Raw genomic sequence first — 24,420 nt, 5'->3', positions numbered from 1 at the left:
CTGGAGTCAGGAGTACCTGAGTTCAAATCTGGCCTCAGACACTTAACACTTACTAGCTGTGTGACCCTGGGCAAGTCACTTAACCCCAATTGCTTCACTAAAAAAAAAACAAAAATACTTGCTTGCTTGATTGTTGTTTATCCATTTCTTAGATAACAGCTAATATTTATATATATGCCAGGCATTGTTTTAGGCCCTCTATATATCTCTTTTGATGCTAACAATAACCTTGGGAAGTAGGTGGTTTTATTATCCCCATTTTACAGATGAGGAAGCTGAGGCAGACAGAAGTTAAGTGACTTGCCCAGAGTCATGCAGTTAGTAAGTGTATGGAGCAGGACTTGAACTCAGGTCTTCCTGACTCCAGGCCTAGTGTTCTATCCACTGAGCCACCTAACTGACCCAATGGGATGATCCTCATTATTCAGGTTTTCCTTTGTAATTTCCTATTTATAATATGTTGTGGTCTATGAATGCCCACTACTACTTGCTCTTCTATTTCCTTCTCTGTCATAACTGAAGATGAGAGATAGATAGTACAAGCATAATTATTCTCATTTTACAAATGAGGATGCTGATGCACAGAGAGATAAAGTGACTTCCGATGCTCACAAAACTCTAGGGTCCAAATCAAGATTTGAACTCAGGTCTCATGATTTCAAGTCCAGTGCTTTTTCTACCATGCCATGCTGGTTCCTAGCCTGAATGTGTCCCAACTGAAAAGAATAGTACAGTTTTGCCGAGTTGTTTGGGAACTGCATTACAACCCCTCTTGTGGTGGCAAAGGAAATTAAATTATGGTGACTTAAATTCATAACAGATTTCTTCCACTGGAAATCTGTATTAACCAACTACCAAAAGACATATAAAGGCCTACTCTCTGCTAGGCAGGTACTGTGCTAGGTGCCAGGGACTCAAATACTACAGTGAGACAGTCCCAGCCTTCAATAAATATATTCTATAAGGATGGTGTATGTATTCACACATATGTATATGCACATACATGCACACATCTATACACACACATGTCTGCACACATATATACACATACAAACAATATTTTAATTAATAATGTTTATATATGTGTGTATATACACATAAACATGTTCATAGCTATGTAAATACATAATATATAAAACAAATATACAGTAATTTGGTGGGGAACATTAACAACTGGGGAGATCAGGATAGGTTTCTTGAAAGAAGTGACTTGATGGGGCAGCTAGGTGGCGCAGTGGATAGAACACCAGTCCTGGAGTCGGGAGTATCTGAGTTCAAATCTGACCTCAGACACTTAACACTTACTAGCTGTGCGACCCTGGGCAAGTCACTTAACTCCAACTGCCTCACTTAAAAAAAAAAAAAGTGACTTGAATTGAGCTAAGAAGGAAGACAGCGGTTCTGGAAGACAGAAATGAAGAAGAAGGGTACTGCAGGCACAAGGAACATCCTGTGCAATGGATGGTAGGAGAGAAGAAATGTTACGAACTGGGAATAGCAATTATGCTAGTTTGGCTGAAATGTAGAGTCTGTGATGAATAGTAATGTACAATTAGCCAGGAAACATAGACTAGAGAGAGTGAGGAAGGCTTTACATGTCAAACTTTTGCATATAGCATGCATTTTATCCTAAAGGCACAGGGGGAGCTTTGGAAACTTCTTGAGCAGAGGAGTAACATGATCAGACTTGTGTTTTAGGATACCAAATTGACATCTAGGTGCACAATGGATTGTAGAAAGGAGAGAGGCCAACCATGAGGCATATACAATAGTGTGGGCAAGAGGTGATAAGGGTCTAGACTAGCCTTTGTAGAAGCCCAGAGAAAAGGATTATCTCCTTTTCTTTTCTTTTTTTTGGCAGGGCAAGGAGGGTTAAGTGATTTGCCCAGGGTCACACAGCTAGTTAAGTGTCAAGTGTCTGAGGCTGGATTTGAGCTCAGGTCCTCCTGAATCCAGGGCCAGTGCTCTATCCACTGCACCACTTAGTTGCCTGCCTATCTTCTTCTCTTGATGAAAGATTACACTTTGAGAATTTATCTCCATTTAAGGCAAAACAAAGTCACCTGTCTTTGTTGGAATTTGAGCTCACCTCAACTCACATCCTGTTCCTGATCCCAAGGTAGTAAACTAGAGAGAGAAACGAATTGCCTTTTCTAGGGTAGAAAAACCTGTTGTGTGTTCAGGGAGATTCCTCTTTTTGAAGCCTCCTATAGCTCTGTCTCTCTAAACAAAATATCCTCTGATCCAGACCCTAAACTGAGGGTCAGAATTGCCACCATCACAAAATATGGTGCCTTGGCCAAGAATCCAGTGCATGAACCATGTGAGCAGATGCTTCAGGCTACCTTTACCCTTTAAACATCTGGTGCCACACCAAAGATAAGGAGATTCCCTTTAAAATATCTAATAGGGGTACCAGAGCAGGGCTGCCTGTGTACTCCAAGCTATTGGATTCCCTTTTTTTTAGAACTCAGAAGTAACTTTTCCAGGCCTGTCTCTGTTTCCATGCCAGCTAATTTCCTGAGTGGAATCCTGTAGAGAGAAACTGTTTGGGTGCCCTTAAGCAACAAAGTACATTAGACCTCAGTTTGGGAAGTGGAAGTTGTGGGAAGGACGTCTGTATTATCTATCTACTTGATCTGTGTATAAGGGGATTTGGAAGGGTCTTGGTACCTCCTCAGGCTACACCCCAGGGGCTCCCATCAGCCACCAGGTGCCTGCTACGTAAGCCATCACGTTCAGAATTTGAAGGCTCAGGTACTATGCATTTGCAGATCAGCATGATTGTCCCTGCTGTCTGTTATCTGCACCCCTTCTTTCTCTGTGCAGGTCTATGATTATGAACCTGTTTGATAATTCTGAGCCCTGACTTGCTAAAACTTCACCATGAGCACAGTGTAGTCTCAGTGGCCAATCTGCATGGGGTGAACCTCTCTTTGTTGACATAGTCTGCAGGTTGAAAAGTGACAAGTGGGCACTCTGAGTAAGCTTCTTCCTTGTGTTTGTGATGGCAAGAGGTCATCCCAAGCAAGTTTCTGTTGCCTCCAAGGGATCTCTAGCTCGTTATATGTTTGATTATCATTCTTCCAAGATTTGCAATTTCTGGACATGTGGGAATTGGTATACTAAAAACAACCCCATTGAGCTATTCTCTGTGGAATGACCATGTGATGTTGGCAAAACAGCATATTTATGGGAGCTCTCCAGACTTTTGTATCAAAAGTGAATAATGACTAATGGGATGCCTTTTTTGATTGGTATTCAGAAGCTTCTGAACATAAAAAAAGGAAGCCATGAATAAAAGCTACAAAAAAATCACAAGAGAAACTAAAATTATAATAAAAAGATGCAAGGGAGAAATAAACTGCTTCCCAAATTAAGTGTAGACCTTCTTTTCAAACCCTGTAGAAGGAGTTAAACCCACTGATTGGTCAGATGTTTTATACTCACCAATCCAGACAATGTCCTTTGAGAGAAATGATTATTAAATAAATTACTGGGGAGATCTGACCTTTCCCCCAAATTTTTCCCACCTAGACATCTAGGTGGAGTTGTTGCCCCACCCAACTGGAGAAGCTTACAAAGAATTTAATCTGAAGTGAATTCTGGCTCACTGTGTTCTACTCAGGCTTGGATGGGGATAAATTCTTTGATCAGATTGCCCAAGGGTGGGGGTGGTCTGGAAGTAAATGACATGACCAAGGTCACTTTCCCCCAGCCCCTCATTAGAGTAAACTTACCTCTCATTATAACATTCATTCTCATATTACTTGGTTAAAAAAAATATTATTATTAATTTTTTGAGGCAATTGGGGTTAAGTGACTTGCCCAGGGTCACACAGCTAGTAAGTGTTAAGTATCTGAGGCTGGAATTTGAACTCAGGTCCTCCTGACTCCAGGGCCAGTGCTCTATCCATTGCGCCACCTAGCTGCCCCCTCATATTACTTGTTAACCCAATCAAGGTTGACTATCACCCTCAGGAACATCCACTCTTCCAAGGGTATACAAAGGTTGAGTAGGTGAGGGGTCTTTGCCATGCAGGAATGTCACTGATCCCTTTTATTCATTGTGGAAATTTATTTTGATTTGGGGACCCTGGCTTTGGGCTGAGATTAAAAAGCCTTAGGCCCTCAGGGGTTTTTTCTGTGTAAGAGGGGCTGGTGCCCTCCCCCACTTCAGCTGAGCCAAAAAGCCCCGTGGGCTTTACAAGAAGCCAGGTTAGATGGCTGGGGGAAAAAGCCCCAGCTCCCTCCGCCCTGAGGGGATCTATCTCAGAGATCCTGGGCTCATAGCCTGTGCAGAGGTCTCAGGCTTGCAGCGGGGGCACGGGCCCCTGGAGCCCTGGGTGTGGTACGCACAGGACACTTGAGCCCCTGCCTGGCCACAGCGCTAGTGCAGCTGGCAGATTAACTTGGCGTGTGCAGGGGGCGCAGTGAGCCCGAGGTTTGAGGGCAGAGAAGGAAGATATATACTGAGAAGTTAGACAGTGAAAGGTGAGTGGGAGAAGCAAGGAGAGAGAAAGTGAGAAAGGGCTATGATATAGAGACATTAGAGATGCTGGGGGCTTGCAGGAGTATGGAGCAGGGGGCTTTTCAGTGAGGGGAACGCAGGGAGTAAGCATAAGAGGCGGCAGTAGAGAGATGTGCCAGAAAGCACTCAGGTTGCACATTTTATTTTCCTGTATTCTTTTTTTTTTTTTTTTAGTGAGGCAATTGGGGTTAAGTGACTTGCCCAGGGTCACACAGCTAGTAAGTGTGTGTTAGGTGTCTGAGGCCGGATTTGAACTCAGGTACTCCTGACTCCAGGGCTGGTGCTCTATCCACTGCGCCACCTAGCTGCCCCCTTTTCCTGTATTCTTAATTTTAAATTGTATCTCATAAATAAACCCTCTGCTGTTAAATTGGAAGAGCCTTCTTAATCTTTTGCTTATCAATTTGGGAGCGGAGCAGTGTGGAGAAAATTTTTAAAACGCCCTAACAGAATGACTTAGGAAATTAATAGCAGTCAGATAGCCAGCCAGTCAAAAGTCCCCAGGTTAGTCCCCCAGTTAGATTAGGCCCCCAGTTAGATCAGTCCCCCAGTCAAATTAGGATCTAGGCAAGTTAAATTAGCCACAAGTCAGTTAAAATATTCTTACAATTGAATGGTGACCGCTGCAGGACTTACAGCCCAATTATAATTTTTCTATAGATATAATTTTTCATAGAAGTACAGTTATAATAATTTTTCTATAGATATAATTTTTCATAGAAGTACAGTTATAATTTTTTCAGATTAGATTAGATTAAGTTAAATTATTAATTTTTTTACCTAATTATATGCTAGCACGATTGATCAAATGACTCATTATCCAGAAACTATGTCTGTCGAATTTTTTATATGTCACACCTCTTGACCATCCTCTTTATTCTAGTTATGAAACACTGCTATCACCGTCTTTGGACCTTAATCCCATCAGTGTGTTTAAAGATCCATGAGGACTTTTTCTTTCATACTCCCAATATCTCTTTTACTCCATTCCCCAATCTCAGCTTCTCTGTCCCCATTCCATTTTTTTTTTTTTTTAGTGAGGCAATTGGGGTTAAGTGACTTGCAGTAAGTGTTAAGTGTCTGAGGCCGGATTTGAACTCAGGTACTCCTGATTCCAGGGCTGGTGTTATATCCACTGCGCCACCTAGCTGCCCCTGTCCCCATTCCTTTCAACCTCACAACCTCCATCACTGGGGTCTTCGAACACATCCCCTTAACATTCTTGCATTCTAAATACTGGGTTGGAACTCCTGGGAGCAACGCCATTACTGTTCATGTCTCTTTGAAGCCAGGTGGCTTTTACAATTTAGCCCAAAGTTTCCCTGAGATTACAGAAGATCAAGAGAAATTTTAAGAGGTTATAAACTATTATAAATTATGGTCACTTAGCTTGGGCCACTATTAATCAATGAGATCTGTTAAGCTCAGGGAAACCATGCAGTTCTTTTTTGTAGCCTACAACTGACCTCCAAAATAGGAACCCTTTGATAGGTGAGAGGGATCAGCCAAGGCTCTCCTTGCCATATTACCCATAAGGACAGACTGCACTAAGACAAATAAAACAAAGTGAGGGTGAGTACCAAGGAGATTATCTAGAAAGACTTAAAGAAACAGTTTAAGTGTCAATCAGAAATGGGTGACTGTCTTGCAGGCAGCCTATGCAGCAGTAGCATTTTCTATTCAAGGGTTTAAATTTTAGGAGAGGAGAAACTCTGGGATGCTATAATAGGAGGGGGAGATAAAGACCTAACTAAAGTACTGATAGCAGCAATTTATTCTCATCACAGTGGTCTAAGAAGACCACAGAATCCAAGCTGATGACCCTGGACAACTCCAAGTCGCAGATGTCACAGCTCCAGGATCAAAGACAACCTCAAAATAATAATCATGATCAATCATGATTGAGGGAAAAGAAACAGACCCTGAGGGCACAATCTATGGAATACTATAATTCTCTAATTCTAAGTCTATAATTATGGCCATCAGGATCATTACCACAAGTGGGAAGAATCCAGTAAGTCAGAATGTCCTGACCTTCCCATAAGTGGAAAGGAACATAAATTTCCATCATTTGTCAAAACATCAAAGGACACACAAAGCTGAGAAACTCTATGTATGCAATAAATATAATAAAGAATTTAAACATTAAATAAGTTTCTATTTGGATCATAAAATTCACCAAAGGGGAAAATCTTAGAATGTGAGCAGCATCCTTAAAGGACTCAGCCAGCCTCATCTTACTAGTCACCAGAGGAACTACAAGAGAGGAAACCCTCCCTGTCAATGTAGTTAATGGGCTAAAGGCTTCATTCAACAACTAGCATCTGGCACATAGTAGGTGGTCCATGGATACTGAGTGATTGATTGATTGATTCATTCATTCATAGAACAGCCACGAACATTCATGAGTCCATTGAGAAGACCCAGTATGAGTGGTGAGTATGTGAGAGGATTCAGCCAATTCTCATATTTTTATAAACATCAGAAAGAACTTAGGTTTTCCTGACTCTACCCAACTACCAACTTCTTGGCCTAAAAGATCATATTCTAGACCAGTGATTTTCAAACTTTTTGGTATTAAGATCCTTTTACATGCTTAAAAATTATTGAGGACACTAAGGTGCCTTTGTTTATGTTATGTTGTTGGTTATGTTTTGTTTGTGTGGTGATATTTATTGATATGTATCATTAGAAAATAAAACAGATAAATTATGAAAACATTAATTTGAAATACCAAAAATAAATCTATTGTATATTAAAATGCCATATTTTAAAAATGAAAACAACATATTTTCTAAAACAAACAATGAGTGAAAAGAGTGGTTTTGTTTTATTTACACATTTACATATTACTACAAATTTCTTTAATTTAACAAAAGACATCTGGATTTTTCTATCTGCTTCTGTGTTCAATCTGTTGTGATACGTTGTTGAAGTATATGAAGACAATCTGGCCTCACACAGATATGTAGTTTAAAAAGGGAGGAGTATTTTAATAGGCAAATAATGTGTTTCTGTTTTTGTTTTTTTTGTGGGACAATGGGGGTTAAGTGGCAAATAAAGTGTTGGTATTATTATGAAAATAATTTTGATCTTACAGAACCCCCTGAAAGGGTCTTAGGGACCATTCTTTGAGAAATCTTGCTGTAAGTGATTGTGCTATCGACACTCCCACAGTCCTTATAGACTATATCTGGTCCCTATATTATAATGTTCCAACTCTTGGACAATTATCTTACTGGAATTTCTCATTCCATCTGCAAACCTCAGAATTCTCTGAAGTTGTGATCTCTGTAGTATAAGGAAGACAACTTATTCCTTGTCCAGTTTCTGTCCCTACCACAATTTCTAGTGGCCCTATATATAATAAATAGGCCTTTTTACTTAGCCCTTGTACTCCTGCTAACTTATTTGTTGTTGTTTTTGTTTTTTACTCCTGCTAACTTATTGAGAAAAGATCTCACTTCTGTTTTTTTTTTTTTAGTGAGGCAATTGGGGTTAAGTGACTTGCCCAGGGTCACACAGCTAGTAAGTGTTAAGTGTCTGAAGCCGGATTTGAACTCAGGTCCTCCTGACTCCAGAGCCGGTGCTCTATCCACTGTGCCACCTAGCTGCCCCTTTTGTTTTTTGTTTTTTGTTTTTTTTTTTAGTGAAGATCTCACTTCTAAGTTGGGATATGTGATCTGTGGATTTATCTGGATATTCTTGAATTGTGGGGAATAAGTTTTGACACTCCTAGCAGAAAGGGACCCTGGTGCCAACCATTCCTCATAACAGGAATTGTGGTCCACAATTATCACCTTACCTTTGAGGCACTCTTGCAAATGAGCTTTGGCCCTCTCCTTAACCACTAACTGATTTACATGACATTGAGCCCAAACAGACTGCTCCCTTGTGTGTTTCACAATTCCCTCTCTTTAAGGAAGGTGTTCAATTAGTCATTCCCTTTCTTCTCAAACAGCTAATTATTGTTCCCACCTGTTTTCTATTTACCACACCTACCTTCCCTCTCAATAAACCATAAAAAAGACATCTGTTGTTTTTTCCAGGACCCACATGTGATTACTTCCATCCTGCCCACTTTTCCCATAGTTCCCAACCCAGGACACTATGTTTTCCTGCACCTGCTTGGAATGCCAAGTATTTCATGGTGGTAGACCACTGCATTACCTTCTTCTCCATATTTCTACACCCTGAGAATCATTTCCTATTTGCATTTACCTACCAGTCACTTAAGTATATTTGAACGATGTTTCCCCTAATGCTACCCTAAGTTCCTAACTCTGTTTCTCCTAATCCTCAAAAATGATCTCAATTCTACGACATTCCCTGGTGGATCTACCCTTTTCAGAAATATGGGTGACTGAAGCATCTCCAAACCTGGAGGTATGTAAAAAGAATACTTTTACTTCCTTTAGGTGGTGACTGTTAGAGGTCATAAGGTCTCTGGGAGGAAGTTTCAGCTGTCTCTTCTGTATACACTTTTTTTGTTGTTGTTGAGTTGCGCCCAACTCTTTGTGACATCACTGGGAGTTTTCTTGGCAGAGATACTGGAGTGGTTTGTTATTTCCTTCTCTAGCTCATTTTACAGATGGGGAAACAAAGGCAAACAGGGTTAAGTGACTTGCCCAGGGTCACACAGCTATTGTCTGAGGCCAGATTTGAACTCTTGAAGATGAGTCTTTTTGACTCCAGATCTGGCACTTTATCCACTGTGCCACCTAGCTGTCCATACACTTATTTAGGCCATGATACACTTCCACTGACAGTACGTTCCAAGTAGATTTACACTGACAGAGTTCAGACTTTTCTTAATATCTTGCTCCACTAATATTAAACGGATATGAAGAATTTTTGCCACACCTGGTTATTGTACTTTGGCTTTAGGTTACATTACTCTAGCAAAAGTCCTGTAGGAACTAATTTATAACAATACTTCTTCATCTTTAACCTGGTCCAGGGAAGCTGAGGTCACATTAATCATTTTGAAAATAAACCCTGTCCTCAGCCTCTGTCTTTCTTCTTCCAAATTAGAATATGATATGATATGATATAATAATATATAAGATATATGTTATGGTATGATACAATCTTAAATATATGTATATGCCATCATATACTTTTATATAAGATAGCATATATAAAAGTATATGAAATACTATCTACTATCATAAATATCTTAAATATATGTATATATACACATATAAAATACATGTACTATCATGTCACAGTATATGTACATGTGTACTATATCTCATATATGACAGTACATATATTTTATATTTGCACGTACACACACACACACACACACACACACACACACACACATCTTCACCTTGTCCTGTCTTCAAAAGGATGGTGTATTCTGGACTCATGGTGAGAGCCAACTTATCCTACTTTAGGTCTGTCTTGGACCCTGTGGTAGCCAGCTTGTCTTTGATCCATCAACACTTCTGCCCCACTGTGGCCAGCCTGCTATTAAGAAACCTTGAGAGGTACTATTCCGCATAGGGTCATAGCTCTCCCTCTACAAGGATACCCAGTATAGTTGTACCTCTAGGGTCACTAAATGTGAGAACTTTCTACTAGGAGCTTCCACGGTCCCCGACCTGCTTGCCCTTCCGCAGTGCTGAATCCTCTGACAGCAACCATCATTAACTCTATTTCTGTTACTGCACAGCTATTTACCCCTAAACTTGCCCTAGAGTAGGGATTCATCACTTGGTGACCACCGACCTTGAAGGAATTCACAGATAGATTTCAGGTTATCTGTGAACTTGGATGAGAAAAGTATATTTTTATTTTCACTAACCTCTAACTGAAATGTACAATTCCTTTAATTTTAAATGTAGTCAACAAACCACAGTAGAATTAGCCTTTGTCAGACTGGCAACAGGGTCCAGACCACAAGGCACACTGAGAACCTTTGACCTAGGAGATGTTCCCCTGCAGGGCCCTGCCTTCATCCTCTATGTAGAAAGCTCTTATCTCAGGGACCCTAAAGGACATTTGGTTACAGGATGTTCTGTCTGCACTCAACACTATGTTGGAAGCATTTTCATTCCATCATGCCTATTCTCCCAAATTGCTGAAATTGTTGCACTCACTAGCTCCAGCATTCTGATCAAAGAACAAATTGTACCAATTAATATTGGTTCTTTGGTCTCGTATATGATTTTGATCAAATCTGGAAAGAGACAGGGTTCCTTGCTTCCTCTGGTACCCAGATCAGTAATGCTTTCTAAGATCTTTCTTGCATAGTTAGATGAAATCCTATCATCCCTTGCAATAGCAGTTGTAAAATGCAAGAGGCCCTATGGTGATGTTGCTAGAGGAAATGACCAAAGGAATTGTCCTGCCAGACATGTGACCGTCTGGTCTACAGTTTCTGAACTTTCTTCTCATTTATCCTTCAAGAGACCAGTCACCCCTGGTTAGTATTTCAGAACTGGCCTATCCTAAGACTAACTGCTGAATATGGAAAAGGGTGCCTGGCTGTGTGTCCACTGTACAAGGAATCTCGCATGTTCCCCACATGGCCTTTTGCTAGCACCTGGAGAACTACTTCTACTCTTATTCATCTACTTATTCATCTGAGCCAGTCTATGGATAACATGAGCAAAGAGGATGCTGTTGTACAAAAAAGACTGGCTTGCCCCCAGTTTTTCCTCTTTGCACAAAACAACTACAGCTTTTGTCCAATTTGACCTCTGACAATTGACCAGAGGGTAAAGACTACACCTCTGCTGCCTGCCTATGTGCCACCACTGGAATTCTATGTAAACTCACCAATCAATTTCATTCTTTTCTCTAAGTGTTGCTCATGTGAATATGCTCTTGTTGTTTGTGATATATACTCAGGGTGGGTGGAAGCCTGTCCTTGTAGCTGGCTCATAGCAAGTGCTTAATAAATGTGCATTGATTAATTGGCTTGTGCTCCTGTAGACTCTGTCATTTTACTTCCCTATAGACAACAACAGAGGCACATATTTTTCAGGTCAAATATTTAAAGACATATATAAGGCACTTAACAAATAACAACAATTGCCTTGCAGCTACTACCTACAAGTCACTGGAGCTGTAGAAAAATTCTGATAGAAAATTGCATTTAATCAAAATTTGCACAAAGAAGAATGAATGGCCTTAGGGATTTCTCTCTCATATTGAGCAATCACCTGCCTCCCAGTAACTTTTGCCCATCCATTCTCCAGATCTAATTCACATAATGAAAGCATAGATTTACCAGATACCAAACCGGATTATCCCTGGGACCTTATCAGAAGGAGATAGAGCTGACGTAGGGCCAGAGCAGTTGGGTGCAGGGCAAGCTGCCTTAAAAGGTTAAAACCTGAGGCAGGTTGTGTCAGTTAATTTCTAGATATTCCCTATAGTTGCCTCTTGGTGTTGTGCTGACCTTCCTTGCTTGTAATCTCAGTTTCTGTACTGAATTTTCTGTCCCTTTTGGATTTCATCAATCCACAGAAGCTCAGGTTCCCTACTTGGCCAGGTAGGCCTTTGATTTATGCTTACTTGCATCCCAATTTTTTTTTTTTGAGAGGCAATTAGGGGTTAAGTGACTTACCCAGGATCACACAGCCAGTAAGTGTTAAGTGTCTGAGGCCAGCTTTGAACTCGGGTCCTCCTGAATCCAGGGCCAGTGCTTTATCCACTGTACCACCTAGCTGCCCCCCCCCCCCAATTTAAAAACCACTCCTTTTTCCCCAGGTAACACTTCCAGGTTTTTATTCCAGCCTAGGTGAGTGTCCTAAATTACAGGTGTATGTTGTTCTCTCTACATGAGATGGGACAGGAACGATCTTGGCTGAGCAATTTATAGGTACAGTATGTCCCACCTAACAATGTCCTGACCAAGGTAATATAAAACTGTTAATAAACTACAGCCAAACCTCTCCCATGGTTCTTTTGGAATTAACTCCCCATTCAATGATGATTTTGCCTGTATTATTCTTTGTATCTGGTCTTTTAGCACTTGATGATTTTCAGTAGGTCATTAAGGTTGCTTGATCCTTCTTTATTGGACTTCCAGGTATACTTTAGCTCAATGAGTGGTCATTTTATCTATCCTGATGAAGGCATTCTAGCAGCATGTCCTAATTCAGTCACTTAGACATAGTATGAGATTAATAAATATTCTTTAAATTGATATAGTAGTCCCTATAGTAGTCAGACAATGAGTTGGGTCAAATATCCTTTGCCCCATGACGAGTTTTTCTATTTCTAATGTATTGGGGGATGCTGTTTGTGTGTGGATACCATGTTTCCACAATGGCTGGGGCTGAGAGATACTTATTAGATGGAATTCTCTCTCTCTTTTTTTTTGAACCGCATCTCCCAGAGGATTACATGGGACCCCTCAGCATGGTGATGCTACCCAGAACATCTTCTGCTTCAATTGGTGTGCTTTAAATATGCATTTTCAAAGGCTGGGGAGTGAGAGGCTCATAAAAATTAAGTTATGCAAGAGACAAGAAAAATGGCATCTTCGTCTATACTTTCCAAGCCAGGATATCTTGGTATACCCCAGATTGAGGTGCTGACAATATTTGGGGTTTCCAAACTGCTGCTGCTATGTCGGGATGGATCATTCTTAATTTCTAAAACTTTATTTGCCTTTCAGAGAAAACAGCACTCCTAAGATTGCCACAAAAGTGGCTCCTTTATCAGTGAGTTCACTGATCTATTCCTCTCTTAATGTGTTGGGAAGCCCAAGGGGTTACCTGGGAACCGAAATGAGAACTCCTGTGAGACATGCTGGGAGAAGCCCCTATATCAGAGTGGGCTCTAGCAGGATTTAATACCTTGTTCAATTCCTTGCTTTTACATTGCCAGTCTCTTTTTTTATTAAATGCCTTTTGCTTTGAATTAATTTGTCGTCTGGCTTCTTGTTGTATAAAGAGATATATCAGTTGGGACTCAGCTGTGAATTTGAATAGATGAGTACTCCAGCAGTATTATGAACCTAGTAATAGCTGAGACGGGCCCTGGGATACACTAATAAACTAGGAAGGTAGAAAAGGAACACTTCAAAGAAGTATTTTCTATATATTCCTTCACTGAGGCTTCCAATTCCTTTGCCTCTCCCTTTCCCCTCCTTCTCCCTCCTCCATCCTCCCTCCCTTTCCCTCCTTCCCCCCTTCTATAAACATATCAATATCTTAACTTTCTCACAATTAGAACGGTCCTGAAATAAAATGGGTTGTCTTTGAAGGTGCTTAGCACAGTACCCGGCACATAGCAGGCATTTAAGAAATGTTGATTGATTGAGAGTGCCCCAACACAAGAGTACTTTAATAAGAGGCTGGTTGATTGCTTTTTGAGGATATTGGATACAGGGTTACCAAAACTACACCTAAAATGAGGAGAGGACCAGAAAATGCCACCTCAGCAATCAAACCCTGAGATTCTTCGTAAAATTCCAGTCAGATGGAAATGCTAGTGTTACAGGAGATTCGACTCTGAGGTTCCTTCCTATCTAGAGATTCCATGATTGTTTGAATATACAAGGGTTAAATATTTGCTAGGCTCTTGTCAGTTCCCTCTATCTAATTTATTCCAGCGTGGGACTCTATACCAGTCAATGATTCATCATCAAGACACCATCACAGAACTTTGGAACTGATGAAAACAAGAATCCTCATCTCTTAAAGATGCAACTGTGGTGGTGAAAGAGTATTAGATTTTGTTTTTGTTTTTTTGTTTTGCAGGGCAATGGGGGTTAAGTAACTTGCCCAGAGTCACCCAGCTAGCAAGCATCAAGTGTCTGAGGCCGGATTTGAACTCAGGTCCTCCTGAATCCAGGGCCGGTGCTTTATTCACTGCACCACTTATCTGTCCCCTGCTTGTGAATTCTTAAGTTTAAATCTCTTTCAGGAATTGTTAGTAGCAATGGGGCTAGAATATATTTCTTTTTCCAAAAGGGGCCTAGGATTCCTGTATCAAGCACTACTAAGATGCATGACCAATTTAATCTACTAAATAGGCAAAGTTGGGGGTAGGGAGGAAAGGTTTTTGCATTACAAAAGGATTAGGGGGATTTGCCAAAAGGTTCCTCTTTAAATGACCCAGGGACTATGGTTCAAAGAAATGTGCAGATCCAGGATAGAGAATCTCAGTAAGAAGCCTGTAGGGATATAGGATGCTGTTAGATTTAGAGGTGGGAAAGACAGCGGTTCCTGACCTGGATCACCTTGAAGGGGTGCATGGAAAGATTTCAGGAGTTCCATGGACTTGGAAAAGGGAAAACATTAAAACTTTAATTTCACTAATTTCTAATCGAAACAGAGCATTTCCTTCAATTATGAAGGTAGGCAACAAACGTTATTCTGAGGAGTCCACAGGCTTCTTCGGACTCTCAGAGGGATCCATGAATCTAATCCAATCATTTTATTTCACAGATGAGGGAACTGGGGCCCAGAGAGATTAAATATCATGCCCAATGTCATACATCGTAGTAAGTAGCTGATTGGATTTTACCTTAGATTGTCTAACTACCAATCTTGTTCTCATTATAGTGCACCAGGTTGTCTTTCCTATGATATTCCGTAAGGTATATGAGGAAGAAGAGAGGATTCAGGGGAGTAGATAAGGAAAAAGGAGTAGGAAGCTGGTAGCAAAGACGGGCTTAGAAATCAGGCTCTCTGACTTCAAATCCAAGGTTCTTTCTACTAAACAATCTTGCTAGCCTTGGCAGAGGTGTTAAATTCAGGTGGGCAGGCCTGCAAGTCACTTGCAAAGCCGCGCCCCCCCCCCCCCAGATTAAAATGACTTGGGACATGATTAACAAAATAAACAAAAGTCCAATACAACATAGATGATGTTAATAAGTGGTTTTGAAGTCAATACCACCCACGGAGATCCTTTTGTATGGTTTTGTTGCTGTTCAGTCAAATCTGACTCTGTGATCTGGGGGACCATATTGTCTATGGGGTTTTCCTGGCAAAGATACTGGTTTATATGGTTTTGTGGGGGTGGCACAGGGGATATAGAGTGCCAGGCCTGTAGTCATGAGGATTTATCGTCCAGCTGAGCTGTGGTACCACAGATTCACAGAACCCACACTGAAGGACAAATAGACATGTACAGTATACCTTGTTTTTTACATATATTCCTGGAGGAGGGGGAGTGGGGAACCTTCAGTCAAATCCCATTGTCCCATTTATTTACATTCTAATGCAAAGAACAAGGTACTGTACATAGAGAGTCTTCTGAAGCCTATGGACTCCTTTTTTTTTTGTTGTTTGTTTTTTTGTTTTGTGGGGCAATGAGGGTTAAGTGACTTGCCCAGAGTCAGACAGCTAGTAAGTGTCAAGTGTCTAAGGTCAGATTTGAACTCAGATCCTCCTGAATCCAGGGCCAATGCTTTATCCACTGCGACACCTAGCTGCCGGTGTAGACTCCTTAGAATAACATTTGTTGCCATCATCATCATCATCATCTCTAGATTGGAATAGCATTTCAAGTTTTACAAAGCATTTAGCATGTATTGATCCTCACAATAACCCTGGGAGGTAGATGTTATTATTATCCCCATTTTATAGATGAGGAAACTGAAGCAGGAAGAGGTTAAGTGAATCACCCAAGGTCACACAGCTACTAAATGTCTGAAGCTGGATTTGAACTCGGGTCTTTCTGACTCTAGGTCCAGTGTTTTATCCACTGAGCCACCTACTAAGATGGATTATTAACTAGTCTCCATTCCCCTCCTTTCTCCTCCTTTCAATCCATCTTTCATACTGCTGCCAAAATAATCTCCCTAAGGTCTAATCTCATCACTTTTATGCCCTCAAAATCTTTAAAAACTCCCTTTGGCAAGAGGATAGTACAGTGGATAGTGTTAGACATAGAGTCAGAAAACCTGGGTTCAAATCCTATTTCAGACAAGTCCTAGCTGTGTAACCACAGGCATGTCACTTAACATCTTTCTTCATCAATTTCCCTATCTGTTAAAAGGGGTGATAATAACAGCAATTGCCTCTTAGGGTTGCTATGAGGACTAAATCAGGTAACATATGTAGAACATTTTACAAACCTTCAAGTGCTATGTAAATGAGAACTGTTATTGTTAGGATAGAATACAAACTTCTTAGCCTGACATTTAAGGCCTATCACAATTTGTCTCTCCCTTATCTTTCCACTTTGCTGACCTTATTCCTCATTATCCACTTTAAGTAACAACCAAACAACTATGACACCTTTCTTTGGCCTGGTCCTCTCCTCTCCCTTTTCCATGCATTTATTTAAGCCATTCTCAAACTCTCTCCCACCCCAAAGTACTCCCTCTTTGCCTCAATCAGTTGAAATCCTTCTCTTCTTTCAAGGTTCAACTCACAAGCCCTCTCACCCTTCCTTCCATTCCCCCAACTAAAAGAGATCACTTCCTATTCATATTTTTCTAGAGCACTCTGGGTCTTTCCTTGGTTCTTATTCCTTGGTACTTTTTACTTGTACTATACTTGTGTCTATATACTATACATATACTGTATTTGTGTCTATTTCCTCTTCTTGCTATCAAATTGTAAGGGAAGGTGCTTCATTGCTTTTTTTTTTTTGAGGTGACAAAGGCTTTATTTTCTTCTCATGAGAAGGAGGCACCCTAGTGTGCAGCTAGTGGGTGCCCAGAAAGGGGGCTCACAGGCCCTCTTTTATACCCTAGTCCCTAACACGAATGGACCTTTCCCTTTTTCATCATTGGTCAGGGTTCTTCATTGCTTTTTAAGGCTGATGACTTTGCACAGCTCTGCCTCACTTAAATCCAATTCACCTGCAAGTCAAGACATCACCCTCCTGATGTCATTGGTCCTCTTGAGAATGAAGGATGAACAATGACTTTGAACAACTCTGAGCTTGCATACATAAGGCACTGAATAAACACGAATTCAGCTCAACTGAGCTGGTCTCGAAGTAGACTTACCTCATTGATTATGATCCTGCTTGCCATCCGTAGCCTGGTCCTGGGCCCAAATTTATTAGTGATCATTATGCGTAATCCGGCCTCAGGGAAACTGAATTGGGGAGGACTGGAGTTCATGATTTCATCCACCATCACCACTGGATTTTTGCCATATTGTGGCTTCTCCTTCACTATTGATCACAATATTGACAGTTAGTCTTAGAATTTCCATGAGGGAACATTTATGTGCTGGATCCATCTCCCATCCCCAACCCCTACATGTATATTGCTGCTTGAGCTTTTCTCATTGACTGTGTGTGTGTCATCTACAATGAGTGAGTGGTGTCTGCACTACCCCAAAAATCTCTGAGGCTGGCTGACTGCTCTCAGCTGATGTTCCCCAAGGGCCTCACATCTGAATTTCAGCAAAGCATTTGGGATTCTTGCAAGATGTCTTCACAAAAACTCCCCAGAGGGTAATATTTCTCCTAAAATGACTCACAAGACTAGAATGGCTATTTCTTGTTTAAGAGTGTGTCAAAACTCATGTGTGGGGTGCAGTGGGATGAGAAAAAGTTGTGAAGGCTTGCCTGGTGTGACCTAATAGCTTGGGCTTTTCTGGAAAGGTGCTATCAGGTGTTTCTGCCATATTCTACACATTCTTCACCCTGTCAATCAATATCCTTCCACCCTTCTAACCCAATTCAAAAGTTGCTTAAATGAGCATGCAACCTGGTACCTAATTTAAGGGCCCTGAGAATGGCTGACCACTATTACTAGAGTGCCTTGAGCATATTTAACTTGCTTCCTCTTTTCCCTTCTTATTTCTTATCATTATTACAGATCAGCATGTTTTTCAAAGACCTTCCCTTTGATCTTACACCAATTTGTATCAATGGATAGAGCCTCTATTCTTGTCTTTCCTTTTATCAGCAAAATTAGACTCTATATTCCAAATGTTCCTTGGAATGAAAATTTGAAGAAGCAAGTTGGAGCACTCATATAGCCGTATGTTCTGGACGACCACTTTGGCTTTTTTCTTTTAGATGATAGCAACAGGTTCTCAGGCAGAGGCATGGGCAGCACATTTCATTATAGGGTGGCCACCCAGGACATTTACTTTTCAATCATTCTTACTTCCTTTCTTTTTTAATAGGTCGAATATTTAATTGAAAAGGATTTAACTTTTTAAAAATCAAACTAAAGAAAAGAAATGTAACTCTTTTTTTAAAGAAATGTAACTTTTTAAACCAGTTAAACAACTATTAAATAATTATTTTAAAGAAATGAAACTATTAAAAAATAACAACTGAACTTTACTAAAAAATACACGCAAAAATGCAATTAAAAATTCTAATTTTTTAGAGATATTAGATTGTGCCAGGGCATGCCTGGGATACTTGGACTACTCCATGGCCCTAGGTGGAAGGGCACTTCTTTTGGAGCGCCTGAGAAAGCAGCCACAGGTCAAAGAAGTCAGAGCTGAAAAGGTGCTTAAAGACTGTCTAGTCCAATCTCCTCAGTTTTTTTTTTTTTTTTTTAGTGAGGCAATTGGGGTTAAGTGACTTGCCCAGGGTCACACAACTAGTAAGTGTTAAGTGTCTGAGGCCGGATTTGAACTCAGGTCCTCCTGACTCCAGGGCTGGTGCTCTATCCACTGCGCCACCTAGCTGCCCAATCTCCTCAGTTTTACAAATGAGCAAGCTGGAGTGCCCAAGAAGGGAAGTGATTAGCCCAAGGTCACACAGTGAGTTAGTAGTAGTACCAACCTTCCCTTTAACAGTGGTACTCTAAGGTAACAATGACGGATACCTTCCTACTCCCAGCCCTTAACACCTAATGGAACACGTGGGCTCCTGAACATGATCAAGATTGATATAGCATTATATTTCTCTACCCTCATATTTTATATCCCTTAAGATAATAAATTCTTGAGGGTAGGGACCATGTCTTTCTTTCTCTCTCTCTCCCCAGAAGCTGGCATACTGTTCTATATAGTAGGTGCTTTTGAATGAATGAATAAATGAACAAATGAATCGTATATGTGGAGAATTGTAAAATTTGGTCCCCAAAGCCCAGAGTGGTTCTCAATGTTGACCAATCCCTCATCTACTAATTAGAACACAAGCAGGCTCAATTTTCCTAAAATAACACACATCAGTCCTATGTTAGTTATTAGTTCCCAATGTTTTGTGCATGAAGGACAAATTCACCCCCTTAAACCACTGTAAACAGCAAATCCATGCAAGTGTGGCCACACACACTCGACACTACACACACAAGCAAGCACACAGCAAGGCTCAGCAGACAGGAGGCATGTCGTGTTAGAAAAAAGGAAGCCGGAGATACCATGCATTGAATCAAGATGAAAACTAACCTGGAAGCAAGGGAAACATTCCAATGGGTTGGGGTTTGTTTACGTGTGTTTGTTTTTAAATGTTGTGTTATTGCTTGGATGTGAGCAGATTACTTACAATTAAGAAGAGGAGGAGGAGGAGAGTTTAGGAGACAAAAGCAAACAGTGACCGCCAGAAATGATTAGTGTGCAGTGGGAGCCAAGGCCCTGGCCTGGAAAAAATAACATTCATTCCCCACGACCCATGATGGAAGGGGGCATTCTTGTCATCTGGCTCAAATGCAGCTGGGATGATCGAGGCATCTTTGCTTGTTTGCCAAAGGGATGCTGGAGTAGGTATCTAAAAGGAGGACATTAGTAACCAGGGTCCTCTTGCAGAGGAGTCTGCTCCATGAAAGCTCCAACCTACAGCTTGCCTTCATGCACATGCTTTGGCCAAATACTGATTTTCCCTATTACTGCCTAGCATTAGGGCCCCTCCTCTTCTAGGTCCCTAAGCTGCAAGATATTTCACCTACTCTGCACCAGATCCTTCTTTCCTCTCAGAGGGAGGCAGAAATATTACAAGCAGCTTCTAGTATCTGACTGAATGAAGCATTGGTCAGTTAGTTATATTCCTCTGGCCTCATGGAGAAACAACAGGTAGTCTTTGGGTTCCAATAAAGAGTGGGATCCTAGAGGGGACTTAGCTGGTCAGCCTTGGTTAGGTTGCCAGCTGCTCAGAGCAGGGTGGGTCATGGGAATGTCTGAAGTGATGATAAAGAAAACCCCTCTCTTTCCACAGCATGCTTCCCCCCACCTCCCAGAATATTTTTGGTGGTGGGGATTCTAGATGGTGTGGAATACTGAATAGCATTAGAAAAGGCATGCTAAATTATAGCCATTGGCCAAATTAAGGGTAAGAGAAGGCACACCCAAAAGTAAAAGTTTCAGTTCAGAAGGAAAAGGGGAGACTATTACCCAGGACAGTATTGAAAAGCACTACAATAAATTAGATGGAATTTAAGAGGGATGAAGGAAAGGGTGACCACTTTTTTTGAGGGGAGAACAAATTACAAAACAGAGTCAGGATGGGCTCAGTGCATATTTGGTCGTGAGACACCTGGTGGTCACAGTGGGCTAAGTAAAGTTAAATTTCGGTCCACTATGGGGTGATGGTGCTTAAAAAAGCTAGCACAGTTCTGGGATCTATAAGTAAGCAGGAACAAGAATGAACCTTCAAGCTTCAGCACTGGGAGACTGTGAGAGCATGAGCTCTGGTTCTGAATGTTAATTGGGGCTTGAGACAAATTGCAGGATGCCCAGTTAGTCCTCAACCCCCCATTATACAAGTACCACAGTGGCAATTGATAGGGAAAATTTGTAAAAGAAGCAGCAGGGAACAACCAAAATGATCAAAGTTTTGGAAAATAGTCCCAAAGAGCAAAAGGGAAAGGAAATTAGTTTATTTGGCTTTGGCAAACAGAATCCTAATCAACATTCAGCATCAATATTTAAATAATCAGAGGATCTTGTATGAATAGTGGAAAATGGTTTCCCTGTTCCTATTGAAGACAAAGGTCTAGATTTTAAGAAAGGAATTTTGATTATTTACTTGGGACACCCTCTTATTAGAACTGAGAGACACTGTTGTATATTACCACTGGAGGCTGTGCAATCTCCTCTATATAGTTTTTTTTTTGGGGGGGGTGGGGCAATGGGGGTTAAGTGACTTGCCCAGAGTCACACAGCTAGTAAGTGTCTGAAGCTAGATTTGAACTCAGTTCTTCCTGACTACAGGCCTAATGCTCTATCCACCGTGGGTCGTCTTGACTCCAGGTCTAGTACTCTATCCACTGTGCCACCTAGTTGCCCCTTGTAGATTCTAAGGAGCATTAAATAAACATGAGTTATGATGATCATCTTTCTGAGGAGACATGTACACAAACAACTCACTAGAATGCCTCTCTGCTGCTCATCAGTAAGCTACTCATGGGAATTTGAGAACACAAGACATCTAACCCAGGCTTTGCCTTAGGAGGGAGTAATAAAACTTAGGTCTTTGGAGAGTCCTCAAGGGTCAATGCCATCAAAACAAGTGTACCAAAGCATTATGCTTGACCTGCTGGAATATTAAACAGCATTAGCCAGGGGACAAATCATTTTCCTTCCCTTATGAAGAAGTTGTCTTGGAAACAGAGTTTCTCCCAGGATGGAAAGCTTTATGTTTTATGAAAATCTAGTAATAGGAGCTTTTATGGTTTGGCAGTGGGTACCCATGAAAATGATAAACATACGCCCACACCAAAGCTTTATTGCACGTGAGCTTCCCTTCCTCGGGACCTTGCCAACTGTTCTTTTCAGTTGTGCCTTCTGTAGATGGTCTTGCTGTAACCCTGTCACACAGCCCCAAGCACCCAGGATGCAATTTTCCTATAGGAAGGAGTTCCTTTAACAAATGATAATAGGGCAGATGTTTGCTAAATGACATTCCCAAGATTAAACAACTAGTTAGTGCTACAGCCAAGACTCCAAATAAGGCAGCTGGGTGGTGCAGTAGATAAAGCACCAGACCTGGAGTCAAGAAGAATTGAGTTCAAATCTGGCCTGTGATCCTGGGCAAATCATTTATCCCCATTTACCTCGGTTTCCTTATCTGTAAAATGAGCCGGAGAAGGAAATGGGAAACCATTCCAGGATCTTTGCCAAGATTCAAATTCAGGTCTTTCGAGTCAGAAGGGGAATAAAGCTCAACTGCTTAAAATAAAAGTCTCAGGGTTGTTGGAGTGGGGGAGGAATTCTCTACCCTATTTAATAATAACTCACATTTATATGGTGCCTTAAGGTCTTCAAAGCCCCTTCTTCTCAACTACCCCATAGGGTAGTTTGTACATTTATATAGTGCTTCAAGGTTTGCAAAGCTCCACCCCCCCCAACCCTAGGAGATAGGCAAAACAGTTATTATTATTTTTTTTTTGCCTTTTTTTTAAAGTGAGGCAATTGGGGTTAAGTGACTTGTCCAAGGTCACACAGCTAGTAAGTGTTAAGTGTCTGAGGCTGGATTTGAACTCAGGTACTCCTGATTCCAGGGCCGGTGCTCTATCCACTTCACCACCTAGCTGTCCCGGCACAACAGTTATTATTTCCATTTTATAAATGAGAAAACTGAGGCTCACAGAGGTAAGGTACCTGGCCATGGTAACACAGAGAGTGAGTGTAGGATTCAAACCCAGGTCTCTCCAAGCCTAGTGCTCCTCCCACTATACCAAGCTGCCCCACTATCAGGAACAGAAGGGTCAAAGGATACAGTACCCCTAGTGCTCAAAGTAGGCACTTTATACATACCTAAGTATATTGAACTCAAAGGTAAATTAAAACTTTTTATTTTTTCAAGTTCCATGTCAAACAATTCTTTCCTAAAAGTTCCCTTCTGGTGTCTCTTCAGGGAGGTGGCCCTGCTTTCTCAAAGGCTGTTCCAGGGAAACTTGTTGCGGCATTTCCTGACATGCTGAAAAGGCTTTAAGTTTGGGCCCATTAGCGATGGGTCACGTTGCCTATCTGAGGACCAGCCTAGTCAGGCACAGAGAGAGGTTCAGTAGCACCAAGCTGGTTGCCAGGGATGAACCATGTCATACCTTTCTCTAGATAGGTAGAGGGGCTGTGATCTGTGTGGACATAGTGACCCCACACAGGTGAAAGATCAGTGCCTAGTACATAGTGAGTGATTAATAAAAGACTGATTGAAAGCATGGATCCTTGAAGTGTTGAGATAAGTCTCCACTGACCTTTGCTGAGCCTGTCCTATAGCAGAAGCTGCTTGGCAAACTGCATGGATTGCTAGAAAGGATGCAGAAGTAGCTCTAAATGGCACCCAGTGATCCAGAAGTCTTTGGAGAGACAGATGAGGGGCCCAAAAGGCAATGATTCCCCCTTGTTCTCTAGATAAGAAGCCCAAGACTGAAGAAAGAGGTCTAGCTTCCAGGGGCTCCAATGAAACAGGTGGGTGGCTGTCAAGGGGTGAAGGAGACACTGTTCTTCAGTGACCTAAGGCTTCCTTTCTCTGATCCCTGGTCCCCCACTCACTTTAATGCTTATACCCATTCCCAGACCTAAAAGCCCATAGGGCAGACTTTTGCATAGCATTCCTTGCCTATCAATTCTACCTCCAATTCTAAGTCAGTTATTGTTTTATAAGTTCCCTAAATACAAACATCTTTTTACAGGACCATAGGATACAGAGTTGCAAAGGACCTTAGAGATAATTTAGCCCGACCATTCCCATCATTTTAGAGAGAAGCAAACTGAGGTCCACAGAATGAGCCTGAAATGACTTAACCAAGGTCACACAATAATGGCAGGGTTAGGATTTAAACCTAGGCCCTCTGATTCCAAATCCAGTGTTCTTTGCACTGTGCTAAGCTAGCTGCTCTTTCTTTCAAAGGTCTTCTAATTTACTTTATCACTGAGTGAGATATAGTAACAAAACATGTCAAATGCCAAGTAGGTGCTTAGATCTTTCTGGAGAAGCTTGGAAGGATTTTCAAAGACTTGATTGCAAGCCTTCTCTTCTAATCCCTGATCCCTAGTTACCCCTCTACTTCTTCCCCATAAAAAAAGAAGCCCCAAACTGAGGTGACATTACAA

General features: G+C 41.3%; 1 protein-coding gene across 2 annotated transcripts in view; it reads right to left on the bottom strand.

Annotated features, from left to right (window-relative positions):
* SLC24A4 (solute carrier family 24 member 4) overlaps positions 1-24,420 on the bottom strand; it is a 293,607-nt gene that overhangs the window by 60,743 nt on the left and 208,444 nt on the right. For both annotated transcript variants that reach the window (XM_043984988.1, XM_043984989.1), the window contains exon 11: positions 17,463-17,632. In XM_043984988.1, the coding sequence (XP_043840923.1) occupies positions 17,463-17,632 (170 nt within the window). The remainder of the gene's footprint in view (positions 1-17,462; positions 17,633-24,420) is intronic.

This window comes from Dromiciops gliroides, chromosome 2, assembly GCF_019393635.1.
Source record: "Dromiciops gliroides isolate mDroGli1 chromosome 2, mDroGli1.pri, whole genome shotgun sequence".
Lineage (NCBI taxonomy): Eukaryota > Metazoa > Chordata > Mammalia > Microbiotheria > Microbiotheriidae > Dromiciops > Dromiciops gliroides.
The sequence above is the reverse complement of the archived record's forward strand: the minus strand, read 5'-3'. Positions and strand labels throughout refer to the sequence as shown.